Genomic DNA, 22333 nt, shown 5'->3' on the forward strand with positions numbered 1-22333 from the left:
CAGACCAGCTAAAATTCATAATGTATACCTTAAAAGGTCTGTATTTAGTGACAGTTCTTTGTGAATAGCCTACTAATTTTCACACTTTCAATGATATTATTGATATAAAACAATAAGAAATGGTGTATTGGAGCCATTTGATACTGCTGTGTTGAGACCAATCAGGACAGGCTTTGGTAACTTTCTGGTAACCTCTTTGTGGCTTTGATTTCCATTCATGTAATAATTTCTATATCAAACTACAGAGTATTAGCAGAGTTACCAGTGAATTAATGAGTTGCTGATATTGATATTCATTTTTTCTGATTATGTTCTTCAATTAGTGAATATTAGAAATTTAATGAACCTTGAATAGCTTCTAAATATGTAGCACATGAAGAACTGATATACATCAAGCTCTTGAGATCTGTTTCAGTTGGTTAATTTTGAGAAAAATAAAATATGTGTGTTTTCTCAAGTGGTGTTATCTTATATTTGGGTCATAGATCTTATGTGGTGAATGCCTATTAAAATACTTTGGTTTGTAATAGTGAGTAATTTTAGAAGTAAAGAAATATAATGTACATTCTAGAAGTACATGTGATTTTTCTATATAAGCCTGTTTAAAACTATCTGACTGTGACTTTGGCATACGAAATAGAAATATAAAACAAAAAATAGAAGCAGAAGAGAAAAAAATGACAACAAAATAATGTATGAAAATGAGTGTGTTTTGATTGAGTCAGCTTTGGGCTTTCCTGCAGGACGGAGTGCAGGTAACTGAGAGCGGGAAGTTCCATGTTAGTCCGGAGGGATTTCTCACCATTCGCGATGTCGGCACCGCCGATGAGGGGCGCTACGAGTGCGTGGCCAGGAACACCATAGGATACTCCTCTGTCAGTATGGTGCTTAGTGTAAATGGTAAGATACATGACTCAGTTTTGTCCTAATAGTCTAACATGTAAGGTGAAACACAGTTGTCGAAATACTAAATTAGTTATTTTATTCATGTGTCTATTTTCCTCCCATGATTCTTTCTTTTTTTCCCCCCATATTGTGCTAAGATGGTAATATCATAATAGGAATATCCCTAGGTGTTAAGCTCCAAAACCAGATATGCTTTGGGCTCAAGTTAATCTTTCAACTTTCTTCCTGAGATATTATTTAGAGCTTTTAGAATTTGCTAGTCAAATACCCAGTCTAAATTTTAGAAATAACTTGACTAATGTCTTCTGGCATCTTCAAAGGGACACTTACAGCATGTCATTGAAAATTAGGCTGCAACTATTGCAAAACAGTTCAGGAACATCATACAGACCTCAAGAAGCTAAAAGAGAAAACAGAAAGAAAAGGAAAATATTTGATCTTGTTCTAATTATTTGAAAGTAATAATGGCAAATAATAGTTATCAATTATTACTATGTAATAAATGGCAATAAAGCAGCAAAAGAAGCTAAGGAGATGTATTTGCTACAAAGATTGATCCTAGTGCTTTTCTGACTCATTGACTAAACTGATTTTTCAGTTAAATTTTCATGGAAAATTAAAGAAATTGTATGATTTCTGTGTCTCAGTAGGGAATATGAGACAATATTTTTGTATTTTCAAAAGATTAGTATAGAACAGTAATTTTTTGGTATTTTGAAGATTAGTGTGAAGATATCTTCAATATATTGGATATTATTTCCCAGTGTTATTTGGGATGTTGTGTATTTTGTTTACTAAATTGATAAAAATCTATCTCTGACTTTTCTAATGTATTGTTTGCCATGGTATCAATAAAACTACCATGTTACCTGTCTTAGGTTGCTTTTAATAGACTTTTATATTTTCTTCTATGAAATATATTTTTTGAATAATCTGTGGAGATTATGCATGAGAGAAAAATTGTAGGGCTGGGAATCATTCAGTAATAAGTTTCCATCTACATGGAAGAGGAAGTCTATGAAAATCAGTTCATTTGGCTACTCTGGAGATGCATAGCAAAAACCCATTTTTGTTTAAGAAAGGTTAGCTAGTTCTCAAGTCACTAAGAGTGCTGAAAAATGAAACAATGAGATGAAATAAAACCCCAGTGGAAATGAGTTTTATTCACTTAGTGCAGGTGTAAATTGATCCTTCTCATCTGCTGAAATCAGCAAACTACAAAACTACTTATTAGCAGATTTGCAGTACATAACTGTAATATGGGTAATTTCTTTTAAACTATAGCACAAATAAACCTAAATTTAGTGAAACTACACTTAATTAATCTGCATTCCATCTGAAGCCATAAATGAAATTTCTCCTTCAAACTAGTGGGATATGAGATACTGTTTTGCTGTGGCTACTTTAAAAGCTGATGCTGTAAGAGGATCAAGGAGGACAAGTGGACAGATTTTAAGTACTGGTTAATTGCTGTGTAGATTGTATTTATAATGGCATAGCCAGAAAATACTAAAACCTCGCTTGCCATCATTTCTTTTAAACATTCTTTTATGAATGTTTCTAAATCAAAAGACTTTCCTAAGACTGAGACCAAATAAAGGCAAGTGTATAGAAGCTGTGAACAGGTTTTGCTGACTGTGTTGGATAATATTTTAAAGATCCTTTCCTTGAGCCATTTTCTTCTATCCTTTTCCATTGTTTTGTATGAGTCATTCCCCCTCCCTGCCCAAATTAAAAAAAAAGTATTGTGGGAGACTCTTACAAGGAGCTTTAACTTCTAACGTTTATCAGTCTAAAAAAAGAACTGCTAGCAATAAATAATCTAAACAAAAATCAAGTACAGAAAAGTTAACATCTGACCAAGGTTTATGATTCAGCCCACGTATACCATTAATCAGAAAGATAGCCCTGCAAGGAAACACCAAGTTTACATCTAATGTAGACAGCACTGAGGAGGGTAACCAGCCACTGGATTTCTAAAGACTGCAATTTTGCATTGTTTACGTCATTCAAGGCACACAAACATGCTGAAGCAGCTGAAATTCAAGATTTAAACCTGTAAATGCCATTTCTTCCTAAAATAAGTAGCTTATCTGATAGTGTTTCTGTATGGTTGCTATTGAAAATGAAGCTGTCAAGCAAGTACAGCTGGTAATTAGGATGGATCAGGGACTACTGCCCTCAGACAGTGTGGAAAGGGTCAGCTGATTTTGGATGCTGGGAATATATTGCCAAAAGCCTGAGACTGGCCTCAGGGCACTGAAAGGGGCTTCATCTGCAGCTATAGAGTTCCAGGGACTGTTTTATTTGATGGTATAGATGGTTAAGTTTGATTAAGTGGGTCTAGACTATGAAACTCATGTAGAGACAATTTAAGCTGCCACTTAGGAAGGAATAATGAAAAGTTGCATAGGGAAAAAAAAAGAAATAATGCAAAGCTTATAAACAACAGTTTTTATGTCAGATGATTTTGTACATCTGCTGATTTTATACCAGTATATTTGCTTTGGACTTTTTCCCTGCTTTACCCTTCTTCCTGTGTGACTTCTCCAATCTAAACACACTCTGGAAATTGTTAGCTGTTGCCCCTGGATCTGGTAGTTCTTAGTTTACACTGAAAGGAAGGTTATTAGTCCTATGTAGTTTGTACAAACATCCAGCTGCAACAAAGCACTGTATAAAAAGGCCTAAGCGTTATTGAGTTTCCAGTGTTGTATATGGTTGTTAAATAGCATTTAAGCATGTGAGGTTTAATCTAGTATTAAAAAGATAATTGTAAAGTAAATTGATAATTGTAAAATAGGAAACAAAAATTGTAAATAGATAATTGTAAAGTAGGAAAACAAGTAGTGATCTAAATTAAAAAAACATTTACTGCCCTCTAAAATTAATCTGCGTTGCTTATTATACTGAGACCAGGAGAAGAATAATGTTAATTTATGTTCATTCAATGATGTAAATGATGCTTATTATGTACCACTTGCAGCACATTCCTGTAGGCTCTTTAAGTTCTTACATTGAATTCAATACAAATTCAGAACTAGCTGAAATCAAAGGGGAAATCTGCATTGATTTCAGTGGTTATAGATCAGGCTTTTGATACCAACACCAGAAAAAAACCCTTAATAATTAATTTTTGATTTGGACGCCTGCATTTGAAATTGTAGGTCTAATTAAGGGATGGGTAAACACTGTATGCATTTATCTTTATCTTGGTTTTGAGTTATAAGCTAGATGACTTTTAAGCTTAGGTTAACTTCTGTTTTAAATTAATTTTTTTCTACTTTAATATGCCTTGATAGCATTCCAAAATGGTTAAGAATTTTATATTTGGATGAAGTAAGACTTAAAGAACAAGGTTTACTTTGTAGAACTGAAATGATGTCGTGTCTAGACTGTTTTATGGATGTATCTTTTTGTGTGTGGCCATTTTTGCAATAACATGTGAATTCCTTTTTCTCTAGTTCCTAATGTCAGCCGAAATGGAGATCCTTTTGTACAAACGTCAATTGTGGAAGCAATTGCAACTGTTGACAGAGCAATAAATTCAACACGTACACATCTGTTTGACAGGTATCTCCTTTTTTATTTTTTTATTGAGAAGTCAGAATTAATTTTGTATATACTAGAAATAATGGGAGATTTATTAAACAAGAAACCATTTTGTCACTTAAAAGGCATTGTTAGTGTCTGGTTGTTTCTGAGAATACTAACAGTTTAACATGTAAGGATTCTTATTGTTCATACACTCCTGCTCAGATCTCTGTTCACTGCAGCAGTTCTTCTGCTGAGATAATGTACATTAAAATGTTACTAAACATTTAATTACTACTAAATATTGAATTTTTTATTATTTTATTGAATTTTTTTCTTCTTGGTTTGCCTTCCATTTTGAGATGAGTAACCAAGGTATGTACTAATCATGTTGCTGAACATTTATATGATTTATGTAGTGTTGTTGTTTTGTAACTCCTGTGTACACTTACTATTTCTTTCCAAATTATCTATCAGTCGTCCTCGTTCTCCAAACGATTTGCTAGCCTTATTTCGATACCCAAGGGACCCATACACTGTTGAGCAAGCAAGAGCTGGGGAAATATTTGAAAGGACCTTACAGCTTATTCAAGATCATGTACAAGATGGTCTAATGGTTGACCTGAATGGAACAAGTCAGTATTCTTTCCTTTTTTTCCTGTTTTGACGTGTATTTGCCTTTATAAGTCATTATACTTCAGGAGACATTAATTTGCTGAGGTTTGGTCCCAACTGCAGAACCATTACATTGAAATCAGTGAAGTATTTGACTTTGCAAATCTTTACCAAATTCCATCCTTGGTTTGCACATTGTTCACTATATAACTCAGCTCTCTGAGTGGAGTGTTTTTTCTCATACTGACATATTAGGAAAAAGTTCAGATTCTGATTCTTCTGCTGGCTGAACTTAGTATAAGTGCATAATGGAAGTGCATAATGTATCCTGTTTGTTAATTCTCTGTGTGTTTATTTATTAGGATCATTGCTCATAGCAGAACAGACTTTTCTGTTGCATGATAAAAATAAGTAGTGTTTTGTTCCTGTTTCTTTAAGAAAAACCTTTTAATATCAGCGTGCCTTGGCAAGGAGAAAATATGACATAACAAGAAGGATTTGTATACCTTACAAACCAAGGTTTCTGCATGTACCACAATAGTATTCAAAGAATTATTTGCTACTTTGTAAATGAGTGTCAAACTAAGCTAATTGCTTTGTTTAACACTGACATGATGTAATGAGAAACACAGTTCTTGTTGTTTTTTATAACTAGCAAAAAAAAGTGTGATGTTTAATTTCTGCCTTTTAGGTATTGGATTCCAGTCAAACTCATGAAGTCCAGCTGGAGTACATACAGCTAATGTGTGTAGATATATGTGTGGATAGGCTTGAAACATAGGGTTGAGGCATTTGGAAATAATGATAGAGTTTTAGGAGAGCTTTTGAGACTTGAGACAGAGCCAAAAACTACACTGACAATCTAGAGGAAATACTTTTACTCATTATATTCTTTTTGATATTTATAATTGAGTATTTATTGTAACTTCTGAAAACTTTAGCACTGGCCATGAACTATCAAGTATTTATAAGACCAAAGCAACAAGCTTTGTGGTGTACTGTCACATTTGCTAGTGAAAGCAGCTTGTTACTCATTATTAGAGCTGAGTAGATAATTCTTGATGAATTGTTTACCACAAAACCTTACTCAAAATTCTTTGAAGACTGATGTATTATAAGAGCCACCCTGTTTGGTTTGGTTCTCTGATTAGATGCATATGCAAGAATATTGAATATATATGCTATAAATATACAGTACTAGCAATATATAAAATGTGATGTGTGAGAACGGGTTGACTAGGATTCATAATAGTGAAACACCTAAGGTTTACCAAAAACTGGTATTAAAGCCTATGGATATTAGTTAATAAAAACAAAAGTAGGCAACTTTCGGTGATACTGGAAATTCTCTTACTTTTCAGACCTACAGTATCCAAAGAAACCTGGCTTTTAGGGAAACTTGAATAATAAAATAAATCTGTTTTCATTTAAATTGGCCAATACTCCAATTTTTAATAGCAATTTTTGTCCTTATTTCATTTTATTTTGAAATACAGAGCCAAATGAAAGGTGTTATTTAGCACTTTAGTACTGAGAACAGTTGAGAAACGTGACCGTTTCCTAGTCAAGAGATTTATTTTTTTTGCAAAACCTTTGAATATCCTAAGGAAAGACTATGTAGCCAAATTCTCTTTCACAGTGCCAGACTGTGTAACAAGGGGAATGGCCATTAATGGAAGTTTTGGTTAGATGTTAGGAAACAGTTTCTCTCCAGAAGACCAGTGCAGCACTGAAACAACTAATCCAGAAAGGTGGAGGAGTCTCAGACTTCTCAGTTTTTCAAGCTTCCTGGACCAGTTATACAGGTATCTAGTGCTGGAAACAGCTCTACTTCTAGCAGGAACTTGGTCTGGATAAGAGGTCATTTATAATCAATATTTCTATGACTTTATGAAACATCTTTCTTGCTTCAAAAAAAAAAAGTTAATATGTGAATTGAGCTAGGCAGCTTCTAAGCACTGGAAATGCCCAGCACCCAGCCATTTAGAGAGTAGAGGCAAAGCTAGTGCCTATAATGTGAGAGGTAATTAAGGATTAGCAACTGGCATCAGAAAGCCAAAATCTAATCCATCATAAGACATTACATCCCACTTGAACTTCTAAAGAGAGAACCTGAGCCTTTTATTTTAAATTTGTACTGAAGGTCATTCCATCCGAAAGGTTCACAGTCGAGTTTTGCTCGCAACTTGATTTCAGAAATCGGGGTGGCAATCAGGATAACCACAAATGTTTATTTGAATGAATAATTATCATAAGCAAACAACTCCATAATGAATGATGATAATTTAAACAGCAGTGTTATTATAAAGAAGATAAGTTTTCTGGGCGCAGTTCTAGAGTTAAACTGCCCCAGTAGCCAGGATATGTTAATATGCTATCTATCAATTCTATCCTCAAAGTGTGTATTTTGCTGCATTACCCAGTGGCACTTAAAATTTTAGCTCTGTGGTTTGTTTTTCTTTTTTCCTAGTGTGGAATATTCCATAAAATAGTTTCTGTATGTCTACACGAGCATGTTAGCTTTGCCTAATGCAAGCACTAAATCTCTGATATCTTTGCTTTGACTTGCAAGCCACATGGAGTACTCATAGCCTGAGGCTGAGAAAACAGCTTCCCTGGCTGAGCAACCTTGAGTTGAGCAACCCAGTCCCTTTCAAGGCAAAGACAAGGCTGGGCTTTAGGTAGTTTGTTTGCAATTGCCCTGCATTGTGGAATTTGGCAGAGAGCCAGTTGTGCCTAGCACATGTTTATGTGTTGAATTTAGATGAAGACCATTGTCTTTGCAGGCACACTGGGACTGAGCTCAGGACTAAAAGTAACATTTCCTAACTGTGTGCAATTGACCGATACCGACCCCTTGCAAAACTGCATTCAGTTCATATTTTTGAGTGCTTGCCGTCATGCTGGGAACTCCTGAAGCCTGTGGGAGCACAGTACCCCTCTACACTCACTCATTTCCTTCTTTCTTTTTGCCTTTATACTGTTTGTTTGGTTTTATTCCTGACTGCAAGCTTTCCAAATCAAGATCCTTGGTGGTGTATGATGGTTTCTACTTAGTGAAATGTACATCTACGCTGCCAAATACTCCACCTCCTGGACTTTTTCCTGGATCCTGGAACCTTGTTCATCCACGCTCTATATCCATTAGTCACTCATGGTGTGCCTTTTGCTTTGGACTAGCGGCTCCTTTTTGAAGTTGTTCCCCCTTACTTCCCTTGGCATGATTTGTGATAGGGTCTTGAACAATGTGAATTCTTTTCAACTTAAATGAAAAATCAGGCCCAGGCCCACATTCAGTCTAGGGGCACAAAGTAAAGATTTTCTCAAGAAAGCCTACTGGATACAGTAGGTATGGTATGCTTAGTAGGTATGCTTACTCAGCAGCAAAAATTTTACTTTACTGAGACATTTCTCTTGATCCACACAAGTTGATAATGTAGATGTAACCAGAATTTTCCCCCTTGAAATTAAATTCAAATGTTACTAAGTAAAAATCACTTTTACAATGATTCCTAATAGGCAGCAAGGACAAGGCACAGGCTGACTTTTCTACTATTTGCAGTCAGCCAACACAGTACTGGGACCTGAAGACCTTATGGTCTTCAGTCCTTCCACATGCCATCATACCATAACAGAGATCATGCAGTACATAACCTTAGTTAGAGGTTCTAAAAACATAACTCCAATGAATTACAGTATATATATTTTGTCAGTATTATTTTTCTGTGAACTGAGAAAAAAATACAGGAAAATGATAAGTATGTTTTAGTCCCAGAGGTGAATGGTGTGGATTGCAGAGGGAATCTGTGCCAAATGCTACACAAACACTACTTTTGTATAGAAACTCGTCCAGGATAATGTGAATATGAGTTACTCCACAACATTTTTAGTAGAGATCATTCCACATTTAGCTCTATTGCTGGTGGCATTTTACTTTTTCATTGATTTTTTTTTCTTAAAATCTGCAACTTTCACTGTAATAAAGCAAAACAAAATAGTATTGCTCAGTGAATAAGCAAGCCTCAAAAGCTAAAGTCTTGAAGTGCATTTAAGTGTTGCTGACATTTTTAAAATGCTTTTAGTAATATGAGAAAAATGTTCTACTTGTCTCAATATGAGGCTTTTCTTTCTGAAAATATCTCTGCTTTCCTAAGTGACCAAAAAAGTAGTGAGCTCCTCTTGTGATCATTTTGTAAAAGTTGCACTTGAATTGGCATTTTAGAAAGTTTCCTCCTGACATAGTGGTTGTGAAGTTGTTCGAATGGCCTAATACTCACATATGCATATATGATTATTGCTATCCTTATCTAAAAATAGGGATGTTTAATCTGGTGGGAAATGTAAATAAAATAAAAAACAAAATAGCATTTCAAATACATTCATGATCTGTGGGGGGACTATGAGTCTATGAATTCTCTGATAGTTTTCTTTCTCTGTTTTCTCTTTCAGGTTATCACTATAATGACCTTGTATCCCCACAGTACTTGAATCTGATAGCCAATCTCTCAGGCTGTACAGCCCATCGACGAGTGAACAACTGCTCTGATATGTGCTTCCACCAGAAGTACAGGACACACGATGGAACATGCAACAACCTTCAGCACCCCATGTGGGGCGCTTCTCTGACAGCTTTTGAACGTCTGTTAAAGTCAGTGTATGATAATGGATTTAATTTGCCTCGGGGAATTGAACCCAGACGACTCTCCAATGGCTACGCGCTCCCAATGCCTCGCTTGGTTTCAACTACTCTGATCGGCACAGAAACCATAACTCCTGATGACCAGTACACTCACATGCTCATGCAGTGGGGTCAGTTTCTTGACCATGACCTTGACCTCACCGTGGCTGCGCTGAGTGAGGCCAGGTTTTCAGATGGTCAGCATTGCAGTTCTGTTTGTACAAATGATCCTCCGTGCTTTTCAATCATGATACCACCAAACGATCCCAGAGTTCGAAATGGCGCGCGCTGCATGTTTTTCGTACGCTCCAGCCCAGTTTGTGGAAGCGGCATGACATCTCTCCTGATGAATTCTGTGTACCCACGAGAACAGATCAACCAGCTGACTTCGTACATTGATGCATCCAATGTGTACGGCAGTTCAGACCATGAAGCACTAGAAATCAGAGACTTGGCAAGTCAAAGGGGTCTTCTGAGGCAGGGCATTGTACAGAGGTCTGGCAAGCCCCTTCTTCCATTTGCCACTGGCCCACCAACAGAATGTATGAGAGATGAGAATGAGAGCCCAATACCCTGCTTTTTAGCTGGTGATCAGCGCTCTAACGAACAGTTGGGTCTTACCAGCATCCACACATTGTGGTTTAGAGAGCACAACAGAATTGCCACAGAGCTACTGAAACTCAATCCTCACTGGGACGGTGACACAATATATCATGAAACACGCAAAATTGTGGGTGCAGAAATGCAACACATAACATTTAGCCACTGGCTCCCTAAGATCTTTGGAGAGGTAGGCATGAAGATGCTTGGCGAATATAAGGGTTATGATCCCAGTGTTAATTCTGGCATAACTAATGAGTTTGCAACTGCCGCTTTTAGGTTTGGTCACACACTCATTAATCCTTTTCTGTATCGACTGGATGAAAACTTTGAACCTATTCCACAAGGCCATCTACCTCTTCACAAGGCATTCTTCTCTCCATTTCGGATTGTAAATGAAGGAGGCATTGATCCACTTCTAAGGGGATTTTTTGGTGTTGCTGGTAAGATGCGTGTCCCCTCACAATTACTCAATACAGAATTAACAGAAAGACTCTTCTCCATGGCACGTACTGTGGCTTTAGATCTGGCAGCTATGAATATTCAGAGAGGCAGAGATCATGGAATTCCTCCCTACCATGATTTTAGAGTTTACTGTAATCTTTCTTCAGCTCAGACTTTTGAAGATCTGAAAAATGAAATTAAGAATCCTGAAATCAGGGAGAAACTTAGCAGGTGAGCCTGAGGTGAAGAAAAAGTCAATTATCTAAATGTGCATGCAAAAGCCTTATCTGAATGTCTTATCTAGAAAAAGATACTTGCTAAGACTTAATGGGATTTTTAAGAAGCACCCATCAGTACCAGAAAATAGATGTTAACAATTTCCACATTCAGATAATTTCTCTACTTCTGCATCTCTATGAACAGTAGGAATATATACAGTATATATACTGTAATACATACTGCATGTGTTCATGAAATTATTAATTTGAAATGTCTAGCTTTGTAAATGCTGTTAAATATGAGTGCTATTTCAGTGTAAGGTCATATTAAATGCCAGCTTCATGCAAATATTTAGATGCTCAATTCCATTAATTCTGTACAGTGAAACAATTGTCAGTATTGTCCACTGTACTATCATTGGACATCCTTCACTAGCAGTAATCAGTTCTTCTTTTAGAGATTCAGTGTTTGAAAGTCTACATCAACCTGCCACCCCTAGCTTATTTGCTTAAAATTAAAGATAATTAGTCTCAGCTTTAGTAATATAAAAAGAGTGTACAGAAAGAGTGCACAGAGGCACAGGAAAGACAAACTAAAAAAAAAAAAAAACATTTCTAAGAAATCAGAACAAAGGTGCTAGGAGAAAATAAATTGCAGGCTAGACACGCAGACCCACCTGGTGTGTACAACCTGTGTTGCAGGATTTCTTGTGTATACACTCACAGCTTGTTCACAAAAGATGTAGTGCTATCACTACATTTTTTCCTGTGAATTATTTGTATCTCTTAGCTTCACCATGTAATGATTATTTTGTTAATATAAAATATTTGTTATTCAATATTTGTATTTTTCAATTTATAGGTTGTATGGCTCCCCACTGAACATAGACCTATTTCCTGCCCTGATGGTGGAAGACTTAGTTCCAGGGAGTCGACTGGGGCCAACTTTGATGTGTCTGTTAAGCACACAGTTCAGGCGTATTCGGGATGGAGACAGGTACATTAAAATACCATAGAAACCAAAATGAATTTTAACTTAAGGATGCTTAATAACAGTTGCAATGTCATGTTTCCAAAACAAACTGTACTTTATCTTCATTTATGATTTTAAAATACATGTGAAAAGATGAAGAATACATGTTTAAAACATGGCTAGAAGCCATGATTCCTTATTAATTCTGTTACTTTTTGTGGTGAATGTCATACTGACCCCCAAAAACATAACAGCCAGCACATGTTGAGTTTCCTTTTGCTAGGTATTAAGTCACTTGCCTTTTTGAAAAAGTGCATGATGCTTCTCTTATTGTTATTGAGTTATTTTATTGGCAAAGAAATTGTGGTTGTTACTTAAGCATAGGTTGGAACAGTATTTCTATATATAACCCCTATGCATACCACAATGCAAGCAGTCTGAACAGTAAGCTGTTAGAATCAGTAACTTAAGAAATTTTCTTTTCCATTTAAAGCTTTCTTTTTATGGTAATGTATTATTTATATTTGCTATTGATAACAGGCTTTTAGCCCTTTATGTATGAAAAACGAACTATTTGAAACCATACTGTTTACTTCTTGAATATAATTAATTAGCTAAGCATGTATGAGAAAGTCTCTGAATCAATATAGTAATGAAAAAAGTTTAACAGAAAAAAAAATCACTGGTGAATTAAATCATCTCACTTATCTTTATAGTCAACTAGAAATAGATTGACTGTTCTTCTAATCTCAGCAATTCCATCAAAAGTTTTTCATGACCATAAGAAGGTTGCCTAAAGAAAGAAATTATGGTCATTCAAGTTTCTTACTTAAAAGAACCTTTAACTTCATAGTCTGGTGGCATTTTATATGTCCAGAAATACTCAAGTCATCAAAATGAGAATAGAAGAGAAATCAAATAATTCCTTGAAGATTTCATCCCTTTCAGAGTGTCAGCATGAGACCAGCTAGTGCTGAAGTGACACCAGGAACCAAGATTTTTTGCATTTGGATCAGTCCCTTGATAGAATGTTCAGAACAGGATTTATGAGATAATTCATTTAATTCTGAACACAGTATTGAAATATCTTTGAAAAACTGCCAGTTGTTTCTTTTCACTAGCAGACTTGTCTTTTCTGTGAGATTACAGGTTATGGTATGAAAACCCAGGTGTGTTCACGCCTGCTCAGCTCACTCAGATCAAGCAGACATCTCTTGCCAGAGTTCTGTGTGACAATGGTGACAACATAACCAGGGTACAACATGATGTCTTTAAGGTGGCTGAATTCCCTCATGGATATAGTAGCTGTGAAGATATTCCTAAACTGGACCTCAGAATGTGGCAAGATTGCTGTGAAGGTCTGTATAGAGGTGGATTTGGGGGCAGTGAAGTGTATGTAGTTTGTTAAGTGTCTACTTTATTTTAAGAAGATATTTTACTATTTTGGGGGTTTTGTTAAGATATTACAAATTGTAATCTGAAGCATAGCCCCTGTTAAGTGGGAAATCATTCCATATTCTATCTTAAATAACCACTTCATAAAAATGACATTGATTTGAGCTTTGCAAGGTGTAGATAATTGTTTACTTGGTTTTTTCTTTTGTGGACAAATATTCTTGTTCGTTGCCATCTCCTTCAAAAGTTAGGAGCATGGGGTAATTTTTTTTTCCTGAAAAATAAGCTTTTTTTCTTCTAAAATAGGATTTGTTTAGCTGCATGAAGCACAGGACACTGCTTGGTGGCCTGTTTGTTGGCTTCTATCTCACAGATTTTCTGCGTGGCCTCTCTTCAGCCATCGTCACATCAGAATTCTCTGCAACTGTTACATAGTTAGAATCCATTCCCAAGAGAATCTTCTGGATCGTGCAGAATGATTTTCAGTAGCATCAACAACAAAATGCTTCAGAGGACGATGACCTCTCTTTCTTGAGATCTCCTTGACAATGTTGTTATCTTTTTCTTTGGACAAAATTCAAATGGCATGCCCAGGCTGTAAAAGTGTATTCAGGAATTTTGGGAACTCTTACTATTGAGAAATTGCTGTCAAACAAATTCCTAGTATGAAGAGCCTTGCTCTTATTTCAGAGGATAAGGGTAGTATTGGTTGATATTATTAGAATCTGATCATTTCCCTAATATATTTGATTACTAATACCTTGTAGATTTGCTGATGAAAGGTATCCAGATCTGTGTTCTTCATCTTTTCTACTGCTGATTCTCTTGAGTTTACTACTGCTGAGTAGGATATTCAATATTCTGTTGAAAGACATGCATGTGTAAAGAACTGGTGGATTTCATTTTTGAAAGAAGTCATAATCTTCCACTAGTGTCTTATCTATTTAACTCTTTTGGTAAAATATAATTGTGCACAATGACAAGTTCTTTTGCGATACAGCTCAGAATTTATTGCAAAAGGTAAAAGTTAAACTGATAGAGGATGTCTCTTCAGTCTGCTACAGATACAGTAAATACTGAGGGAGGATTTACAGTCATGTGACTGTACCATGAGAACAAACTCAGATATCACTCATAATTAAAAAGGTAGATAGAGATTTATTATTCAAATTTACTGCATAACTTAGCTTTTAAACTGATTACTGTATTGTCTTATCCAGTTAACAAGTCTTTAAAATAATCACTCTCTAAGGAAATTCTTCCTTGAAGACTGTTCAAAATGTCAGTTATCAGTGTGAAACTAACAGAAATAAATACTTTCATTTTCAATAAGATCTTGTACAGTATTCCCCATATACAACATCCTTCAGGCCTTACTCTAATTTTTACAGCTTTTTTTAAAGTTACTTGGGTGTAAGTTACTTGGATGTTTTGAAACAATGTTTAAAAAACAGGTTTGCCATTCCCAAATTAATGATAATAGTTTCTAAAAAGCTAGACATTGTTGACACATTGTAATTTTAATACAAAGTCTTCCAGAAAGTCTTCAAAATTTCCCTGGCATATGCCAGAAACATTGGGAGAAAATCAATTATCACTCTTTAAATGCTTTACCATAAATAAAGCACATTCTTCAAATTCAGGATAAGTTCTCTTTGCCATGGTTCATGAAGCTTGACAGACAGTTTCACAAATACATATTTTATATTGATTTGTAAAAAAGATAAAGCTGTTCTGAGAAATTATGTGTTGATTCTCTAAATGTTATATTATCACTGAGCCCTTTAGAACAGATGTTATCTTTGGAAAGTCTTTAGAGTATTCTTGTGTTCAACAACCCAGTTTGCACTTTCATTTAAGAAAGTCGCTACCAGAGAATACCACTGGATGCAGCACAGTTAGACAACTGTCCAGCAAAAGTAAGGGTAAATAAGTACTGTTTTATAAAAAAATTCCTATTTGTATCCCCTTTTTCTGAACTGCTGAAGCCTTGCAGGGGTTAATGAAGAGAAAGTGAAGTATGTGTGGCTTGAACTGCTTTCTTGCACAGATGAATGATGGTGACGTTTTCTGTGGAATCCAGTTTAAGTAGCTGATATGAAAAATTTCTTTCCTTCCGTAGCCACTGTTTCTCTGAGGTGGGGCATACACTCAGGAACAGCATTTTGAGTTGAATACATTAAGGGGGTTTGTTTATTTAAATTTATTATTGTTCATTATTTAAAAGGAAAAAAAAATTTAATCCCTCTCCAGATTTAAAATGCTTCTAATGATTTTAAAATTTAAATTATCCTAAGTTTAAATTTCACATACAGAAGATTGCTCATTGACCTTTATGTATGTTTCATAAGTGACCCATGTGTTCAGCTGTTTCAGCCTGGTTAAAAACACATCTGGTTTTGTTGTCCTTCCTGTTTTGTTAAAAGTCAAAATGCTTTTCCATATGAAGAATAGAAAAATTTCTTAGTTATAAAAATCTGCATTGTAGATTTTTAAATAATGATAGCATTTCCTTCTTATAAAGCAAAGAATTATTCCTCTTTATAATAATAAAAAGAACAGATTGACTTTAGATTTCAATTAGCAAATCATACAACAGAATTACTAGTTTATTATGGCAAAAAGTAGGAGTTCCACTGAAGTGCAAAAGTTTTCTTCTGTCTTATTTCACTTTCTATCTTTCTTTGTCCTGTCAGAGATGATGAGTAATTGCTGGATTTGCTGCTGCTCTTTATTTGTGCAAAGAGCACTCGAGCTTTAAATATTTCAAACAAGAAACTTTTGGTGCTTTATTTCAGGCTCTCTAGTGCAAGAAGTGTACTTTGAATTTGTTTTCTTTTTTTAAAGTAATCAGTGTAGGTTTTCATGATTACTCAAATGTAAATCTTTAAAAGTTTCACACTTTTTGGTTTTGTTTTGTGGAGTTTTTTTTTTTTTTTTTGTAAGCTGAAGTAAAAAATTTCTTTAACCTTTTGTTTTATGTCAAAACCCTTGAGGTTTCACATGGACCCAGGAGGACAATGGACAATGACCCTGGAGGAAGTGATTCAGATAAGATGCAAGTCATCCTTATAAGTGTAAACTGATTTGGAAAGATTTTTCTTAACTATTTCTCAGTTAGTGAACAGCCTATCTCCTCTGTCAGATATTGTTCTTTTTCTTTATTTGTTTGTTTAATTCAGGAATACAGCCTTATACAAATTATGATCAAACATTTTAATCCCACTGAATTTCATTAGAAGAGTTAAGATACATTCTTAATCTGAATGCTTTCAGTATATTAGACCTATGTTTATGAACCCTTGTATTTTAAGACCAGAGAAACAATTATGCTTTCTATTGCTTCTCTACTGACAACATTAATCTCTTATTATGCACTTCTCATTATGTCCTTTAATCTTCAACGAGAACACTAAACAGCACTGGGCAAAGCACTAAATTCTGTGCTTTATAGTGGAAATAACTCTTTAAAATGTTAACAGAAATCTCTGTGTGAGACTGGAAGTTCTCTTTTGACTAAGGATATTGTTCACCAAGAACTCCCAAAATACCAAAATGATGTGATTTATGTCTGAAAAGATTTTGTCTTTACCCAGAACTTGTATGCTTTGGTCAGGTCATATATCTTTGCTTTCTATGTTCAAATTATCTTTGTACATTTAAATTTACATTTAAAGATAGTGTCTGTTAGCTTAGTAACAATTCAGTCTATTCCAGGCTACTAAAATTAAGTTCCATGGTCTATAATTATAAAGACGTCATCCTTTTTATCTTTGAGTGGAAGTATTTAATATAGCCCAGTGTTTTTGTATGATTACAAATTTTACTGAGAGAATCAGTATTTTTATTTGTATTTCATCCAAACCAAAAATATTTTATCTTTCTCAGGTATCTATGATCCATTAAATACAATTCTCCATTCATAAACATAAAATAAGGAGACAAGTTATGACATTGCTTTGTCTTTGCTACCAGGAGTTTCATGCCAGTAGTTGCCATCCCTTCCAAAGAGCAACAGGAAAACAACAGGCCAAAACATTGTGTTTAAATTCAAACTCCTGACTCAGTTGCCAGATCTGTCCAAGTTCCACTGCTGGCAATAAAGAGATGTCTCTGGAGGACAGTCAGGCTGCAATCTCGCCTTATGTCAGTGTTCATTGACTCTAAGATCAACATGGGTGGGAAAGCATCCTAATGGAATTGTCTCAGTGATTTCTACAAATCTAGGCAGCTGAAGGATATCCTTCTTTTCTATGGACTGTTGCTGCCTTTCTAAGACACTCTTGACTTCACAGTCTGGTGAGCAGGACAGTTCCTAGGGTCTTTATTTGAAAAATTTCCACGGATTTTCAGTCTGTCTGAAATTACTTTTTCTTACTGATTTGTATTCCGAAAGCTGCATATTTTTGATCTTCAAAATCCCCTAACTAGTCCTATTTAATTTTTCCACTGGAGAGGTTGGATTTGCTTTGGTTTGGTGTCAAGAACCTAGTGTTTCTCCTTTATCTACCTGAAGACCATCCAAGACCTATTTACATCATGAAAGTGTGATATGTTTTTAAATATCTTTAGTCTTATCATTAGCTATATATTATCAAACTCGACATTTGCTTTCCCAACATTTGAACCTTCTAGTTCTGGTAATAGACTGATCTTGAAGCTCAGTCTGTGAGCTGTGAGATAAACTACAGAAAACATCTTTATTCTTAAAATTCCCCAGTATATCAGCTGGCAGATGACAACTGATGCAGATGTTACTTCATCATCTGCCTCCTATACATTTTCCTTTTCAGATGTTTAACTAATCTTTTTACAAAAGACATCTGTTCTGATCTGAGCAGAGTAGTGTAGGATTTCAGACCACCACATTACATTTTTGGAGGTGTTCAATTTATCCTTTGTTAGAAAGTCTTATTCAACAGAAGAAATTAAGATATACTGTCCAATGTGAAGGGTTGTGGCCCATTTTGGCAATAACAAAAGCAACTGTTTTGAGTTAGGGCTTCATTTTGTGTGAAAAGTTGCTTTCCTATGTTGTGCAATTTTTAAGTAGCTGCTTTGTGAAAACATCTACTCAAAAAAAATCATTTTACATCAGATATTTTTAGTTTCTCCACCCTTTTACTGGTCCCACTGGCATGTCTACAAGTTCTTAATACAAATGCTTACAGTAAAAGCAACCTAATTCACTACAATAAATCTTGGAGAATCAAACTAGTATCAAATAGATATATGTGCTTTGCTTCACATTTCCTCAGTCTTTCAAGTTGTTTTGTTTAAATCTACTGTTAGATTAATTCTCCATGGCCTAGATTTTGAGGAGTGATTCACAGAGAATTAAGATTGCACTATAATTCTCCATCAGGTTTTTTATTATCCAATTTATGTAATAGTTGCATTTTTTAAACCTCGTGGGAAACTGGATTTTCTAAATATATGGACATGGCTGCCATATACAAATAGAAATGCCAATTTCTTTATGGAAAGGGTTTTATATATTGGAACAGGCTGGCCAGGGAGGTGGTGGGAGGGTCATCATCCCTGGAATTTTTCAGGAAATGACTGAATATGGTATTTAGTGCCATGGTCTAGTTGACAAGGGGGTGTTTGGTCAAAGGTTGGATCTGAAGATATCAGGAGTCTTTTCCAACATAAATTATTCTGTGATTATTTGTGATTCTGTAAATGGATCAACTTGACACTTGCAGTGTAACAGTAGCTAACTTCTGGGAGATAAAACTGTCCACAGAGAAAAAGAATTCTTAGGTCACTTTTAAACATTCACTTTTTCTGCAGAAAATTAAATGGTATATAGCTAATTAAATGGGTATAGCTAATCTGGGGAGATATTGGTTAAGCTGGGGAGGGGGGGAAGCAGAATTTCAGGCTTTTTTAAAATTTATTTACTGCTACTGCTAAGATATTCTTTATTAAGAATAAAGTTTTTAAAAAAAAAGGAGAGAGAAGGAATTTCTTCATTTAGGCTGTCTGAAAGCTGATGCATTTTGTCCTGCACCTCTCAGCAGTGACATTCCTCCCTGTTTTACCTGAAAGAGAAACCAACAACATGAGCTGGTAATTTGGCACATTGGCATATTTGAGTTTTGAAAAACTCAGAAAGTCAGATCTGTGTACTTAAAGCTGCCACTGAACATATGATTCTCATATTTACCAGTCTAAGGTGATAAAACCTTCCCAAGATTTCAGACCTTTGTTTCTAAGAAACAACCTAAGAATGAAAAAAACAATGGGCCATTGTGTTATTGTACAAAAAAAACCCCAAAAATCTGTATTATGTAAGATGACTATAGCAGTTACTAAACAAAGGAGGATAGCAGAAACTTTTCACATATTGCTTTCAAGAGAAACCAGAGACTTTGTGATACTCAGGGAAACTTTAAGCAGCACATTGCTTTGAGGAAAAAATTCCCCTGACCAGAATTAGTTCATTCTTCAGGAACCTTTCAGTATGATCCTTTTTCTCACCATACTAAATATAGAAGTGTCTAAGGGTTTTCAAAAATGCCTTCATGCCAAGCCTCTTACAGACACATGGGTCTGTTCCCATCTGAATGAGTTTACTTTCTGAGTGGACAACAAGGAGGTTATGTGGGAAACAGCAGAACACAGAAGAAGAATGAACAATATGTTGGCAGCAAATAGCATGTAGTTCTTTAGTGGGTGTTGTTGTTACAGGAGGAAAGTAATGCATTTATTAAAGAATGGGACTAACAGCAAGGAAAGCACAGGGAAGGGGAATTGTGGATAAGGTGTTCAAGAATGATCTGTAGATATTGGTTTTGATCTGAATTTTTTTTTTGTCAGTAATCCTCTTCTTTTTTTATGTCTTAAATGATATTAAGCCATTAAGACAAACATAAGTTTTTCCTAACAGAGAAATTATAATATTTTAATATACATAAAAGTTCAACACAATTAAGAGTAGTCCAAGATAACTATTTTTTTGTAATCAGAGCAACCTTCCATTTATTTCTCCAGTTGCTCATTTAAGCAGTGTTTATAGACTTGAAACTTTTGCAGTAATTTGTGTTAATACTTCAGGTATTCAATCTAAATTCCAGAAAAATACTTTATAAATATTACCGAGATTCTGATTTAATTTGTTTTGGTGCAAATGAAGAGAAACGTTATGGAAAATTACTCCTTCCCACGTTCAGTTGCTTTCATGGCTAATTCTGCTAATACCAGACTTAGCTGAGAAATGCCTATGGCGTCCTTTATTTAGACTTTCCCTTTGGTTTTAGCAGACTCTGCTTCTAGCAGTTGATCATGTAGTTTGTTCCTGCCTCAGCTTGGCCCATTATAACTTGTAGCTTTAAAGCTTCTGTGAACAGAAATGAGAAAACTTCTATTTTCTCATTGTCTCCTCTATCAAGCGCTGTTGCAGTTTTATTTTGTTTTGCTTTTCTGTCTTAAATGGGACTCTTTCCAAATACTCACTGTGGTTGAAAGGCTAAATAAAGTGAACTGGAAGAAAGACATTCTTCATGCTGCCAAGATCTCCTCTTCAGATCTTAGGAGAAGATTTCTGTCATAGCTCATTTTCAGGCTTGAGATTTTTGTTCTGTTGTGGAAGGAGTTTAGGGTCTGGTGATACATTCAGATTCCCCAGATTTGGAAATCAGTCTCATCAACCTATAAAGCATGTCTGCAAATTTGGAATTAAATTGAAAATTCTCTTTCAGATGGCAGAAATAACAAGTAATAATGGCTGGGATAGATGAAGTACCCACAAAGCGGTTTTTCTGTCATTGTTTTTCTTCCTATGTAGCTGCCCTGTTTGCCCAGAAAATAATTAAAAGCCAAGAGAGTGAAAATTTCAGAAGTTAAAAGAATAAAGTAGCACTATATGGGTTTGTTAAAGTTGTATTTATTCCTTTGTTTCACACTAAAAAGCTGGTCTGTGGGTAATCACATTCTCTGCATCTAACTAGCTTAAATATTCTATCACTGAGATTTATTCATCTGCCATCAACCAGTTCCAGAGGGATGAGACTGAATGTATGACTTGCCTTTACCAATACAGAAAACACTGCCAAACCATATTAATATTGTAACTGCTGAAATATGCTGTTGTTTATGTGTAATTTCTTGTCTGTTTTCAGACTGTAGAACCAGAGGACAGTTTAATGCATTTTCGTATCACTTTCGGGGAAGACGTTCTCTTGACTACAGCTTTCAGGAGGACAAGCCCCTGAAGAAAATGAAAATGTCCAAATCAGTAAGGTGAGGCCTTTTTTAAAAAAAGAATTATAAAAAAACATTTTTTTTCAAAATGGAATGAAACTGAATGATTTCTTTGGGAGCACATGCCACTTTTTTTCCAGTTCCTGCTTTCTCAAGTTTATGATTGATGTGTTTTATTCTGACACTTCTGCATATCTGCTAATAATAAACCACTTTTTTTCAAGCTCAAATTTGTGTAAAACTCTTTGTGAGTAGTATAAGTATAGTACTTTCATTCTTCCTGCAGTTTTCATGAAAAAAAAGTCACTAATGAAGTGTAATTTGGAGATATGAAATGCCACATTCCTACAGTGCCTGCAGTAACTAAATTAATCTAAATTATTTCATTTCCTACTTGGACCTTCTAGATTTTCCTGTAGAAATAGGAGGATACCAAGTGGTGATTTCAGTTGCATAAAAATTTGTGATAATGATAAGGATTGCTCCTGGGCCCAAAATACTTCAAGCAGGAATGGAGAACAGCAGTGCTAATAATATTGTTTATAACTCCCGAATCGTCAAAATATAGCAAGGAAGTTAATCACAGTTTCAGTCACAAATTATCAGCTGTACAGATCCTTGCCCTTTCATGGGAATGAAAACTTACCTACGAATTAGTGACATGAAATGAGTTCTGCTCAGACCATTTCTTGTGAGGATCCTTCATGATGAACAAATTTGAGACACCTGAATTACAGCTCTTTCTATTCAGCATGCATTCTT

General features: G+C 35.2%; 1 protein-coding gene across 3 annotated transcripts in view; it reads left to right on the plus strand.

The window, feature by feature from the left end:
• The window catches only part of PXDN (peroxidasin), an 81825-nt gene that overhangs the window by 53031 nt on the left and 6461 nt on the right, over positions 1-22333 (plus strand). For all 3 annotated transcript variants that reach the window (XM_059467940.1, XM_059467941.1, XM_059467942.1), the window contains 7 exons: positions 744-900; positions 4371-4479; positions 4918-5075; positions 9505-11008; positions 11858-11992; positions 13118-13326; positions 21490-21610. In XM_059467940.1, coding sequence (XP_059323923.1) covers positions 744-900; positions 4371-4479; positions 4918-5075; positions 9505-11008; positions 11858-11992; positions 13118-13326; positions 21490-21610 — 2393 coding nt within the window. The remainder of the gene's footprint in view (positions 1-743; positions 901-4370; positions 4480-4917; positions 5076-9504; positions 11009-11857; positions 11993-13117; positions 13327-21489; positions 21611-22333) is intronic.

This window comes from Ammospiza nelsoni, chromosome 3, assembly GCF_027579445.1.
Source record: "Ammospiza nelsoni isolate bAmmNel1 chromosome 3, bAmmNel1.pri, whole genome shotgun sequence".
NCBI classification, from domain to species: domain Eukaryota; kingdom Metazoa; phylum Chordata; class Aves; order Passeriformes; family Passerellidae; genus Ammospiza; species Ammospiza nelsoni.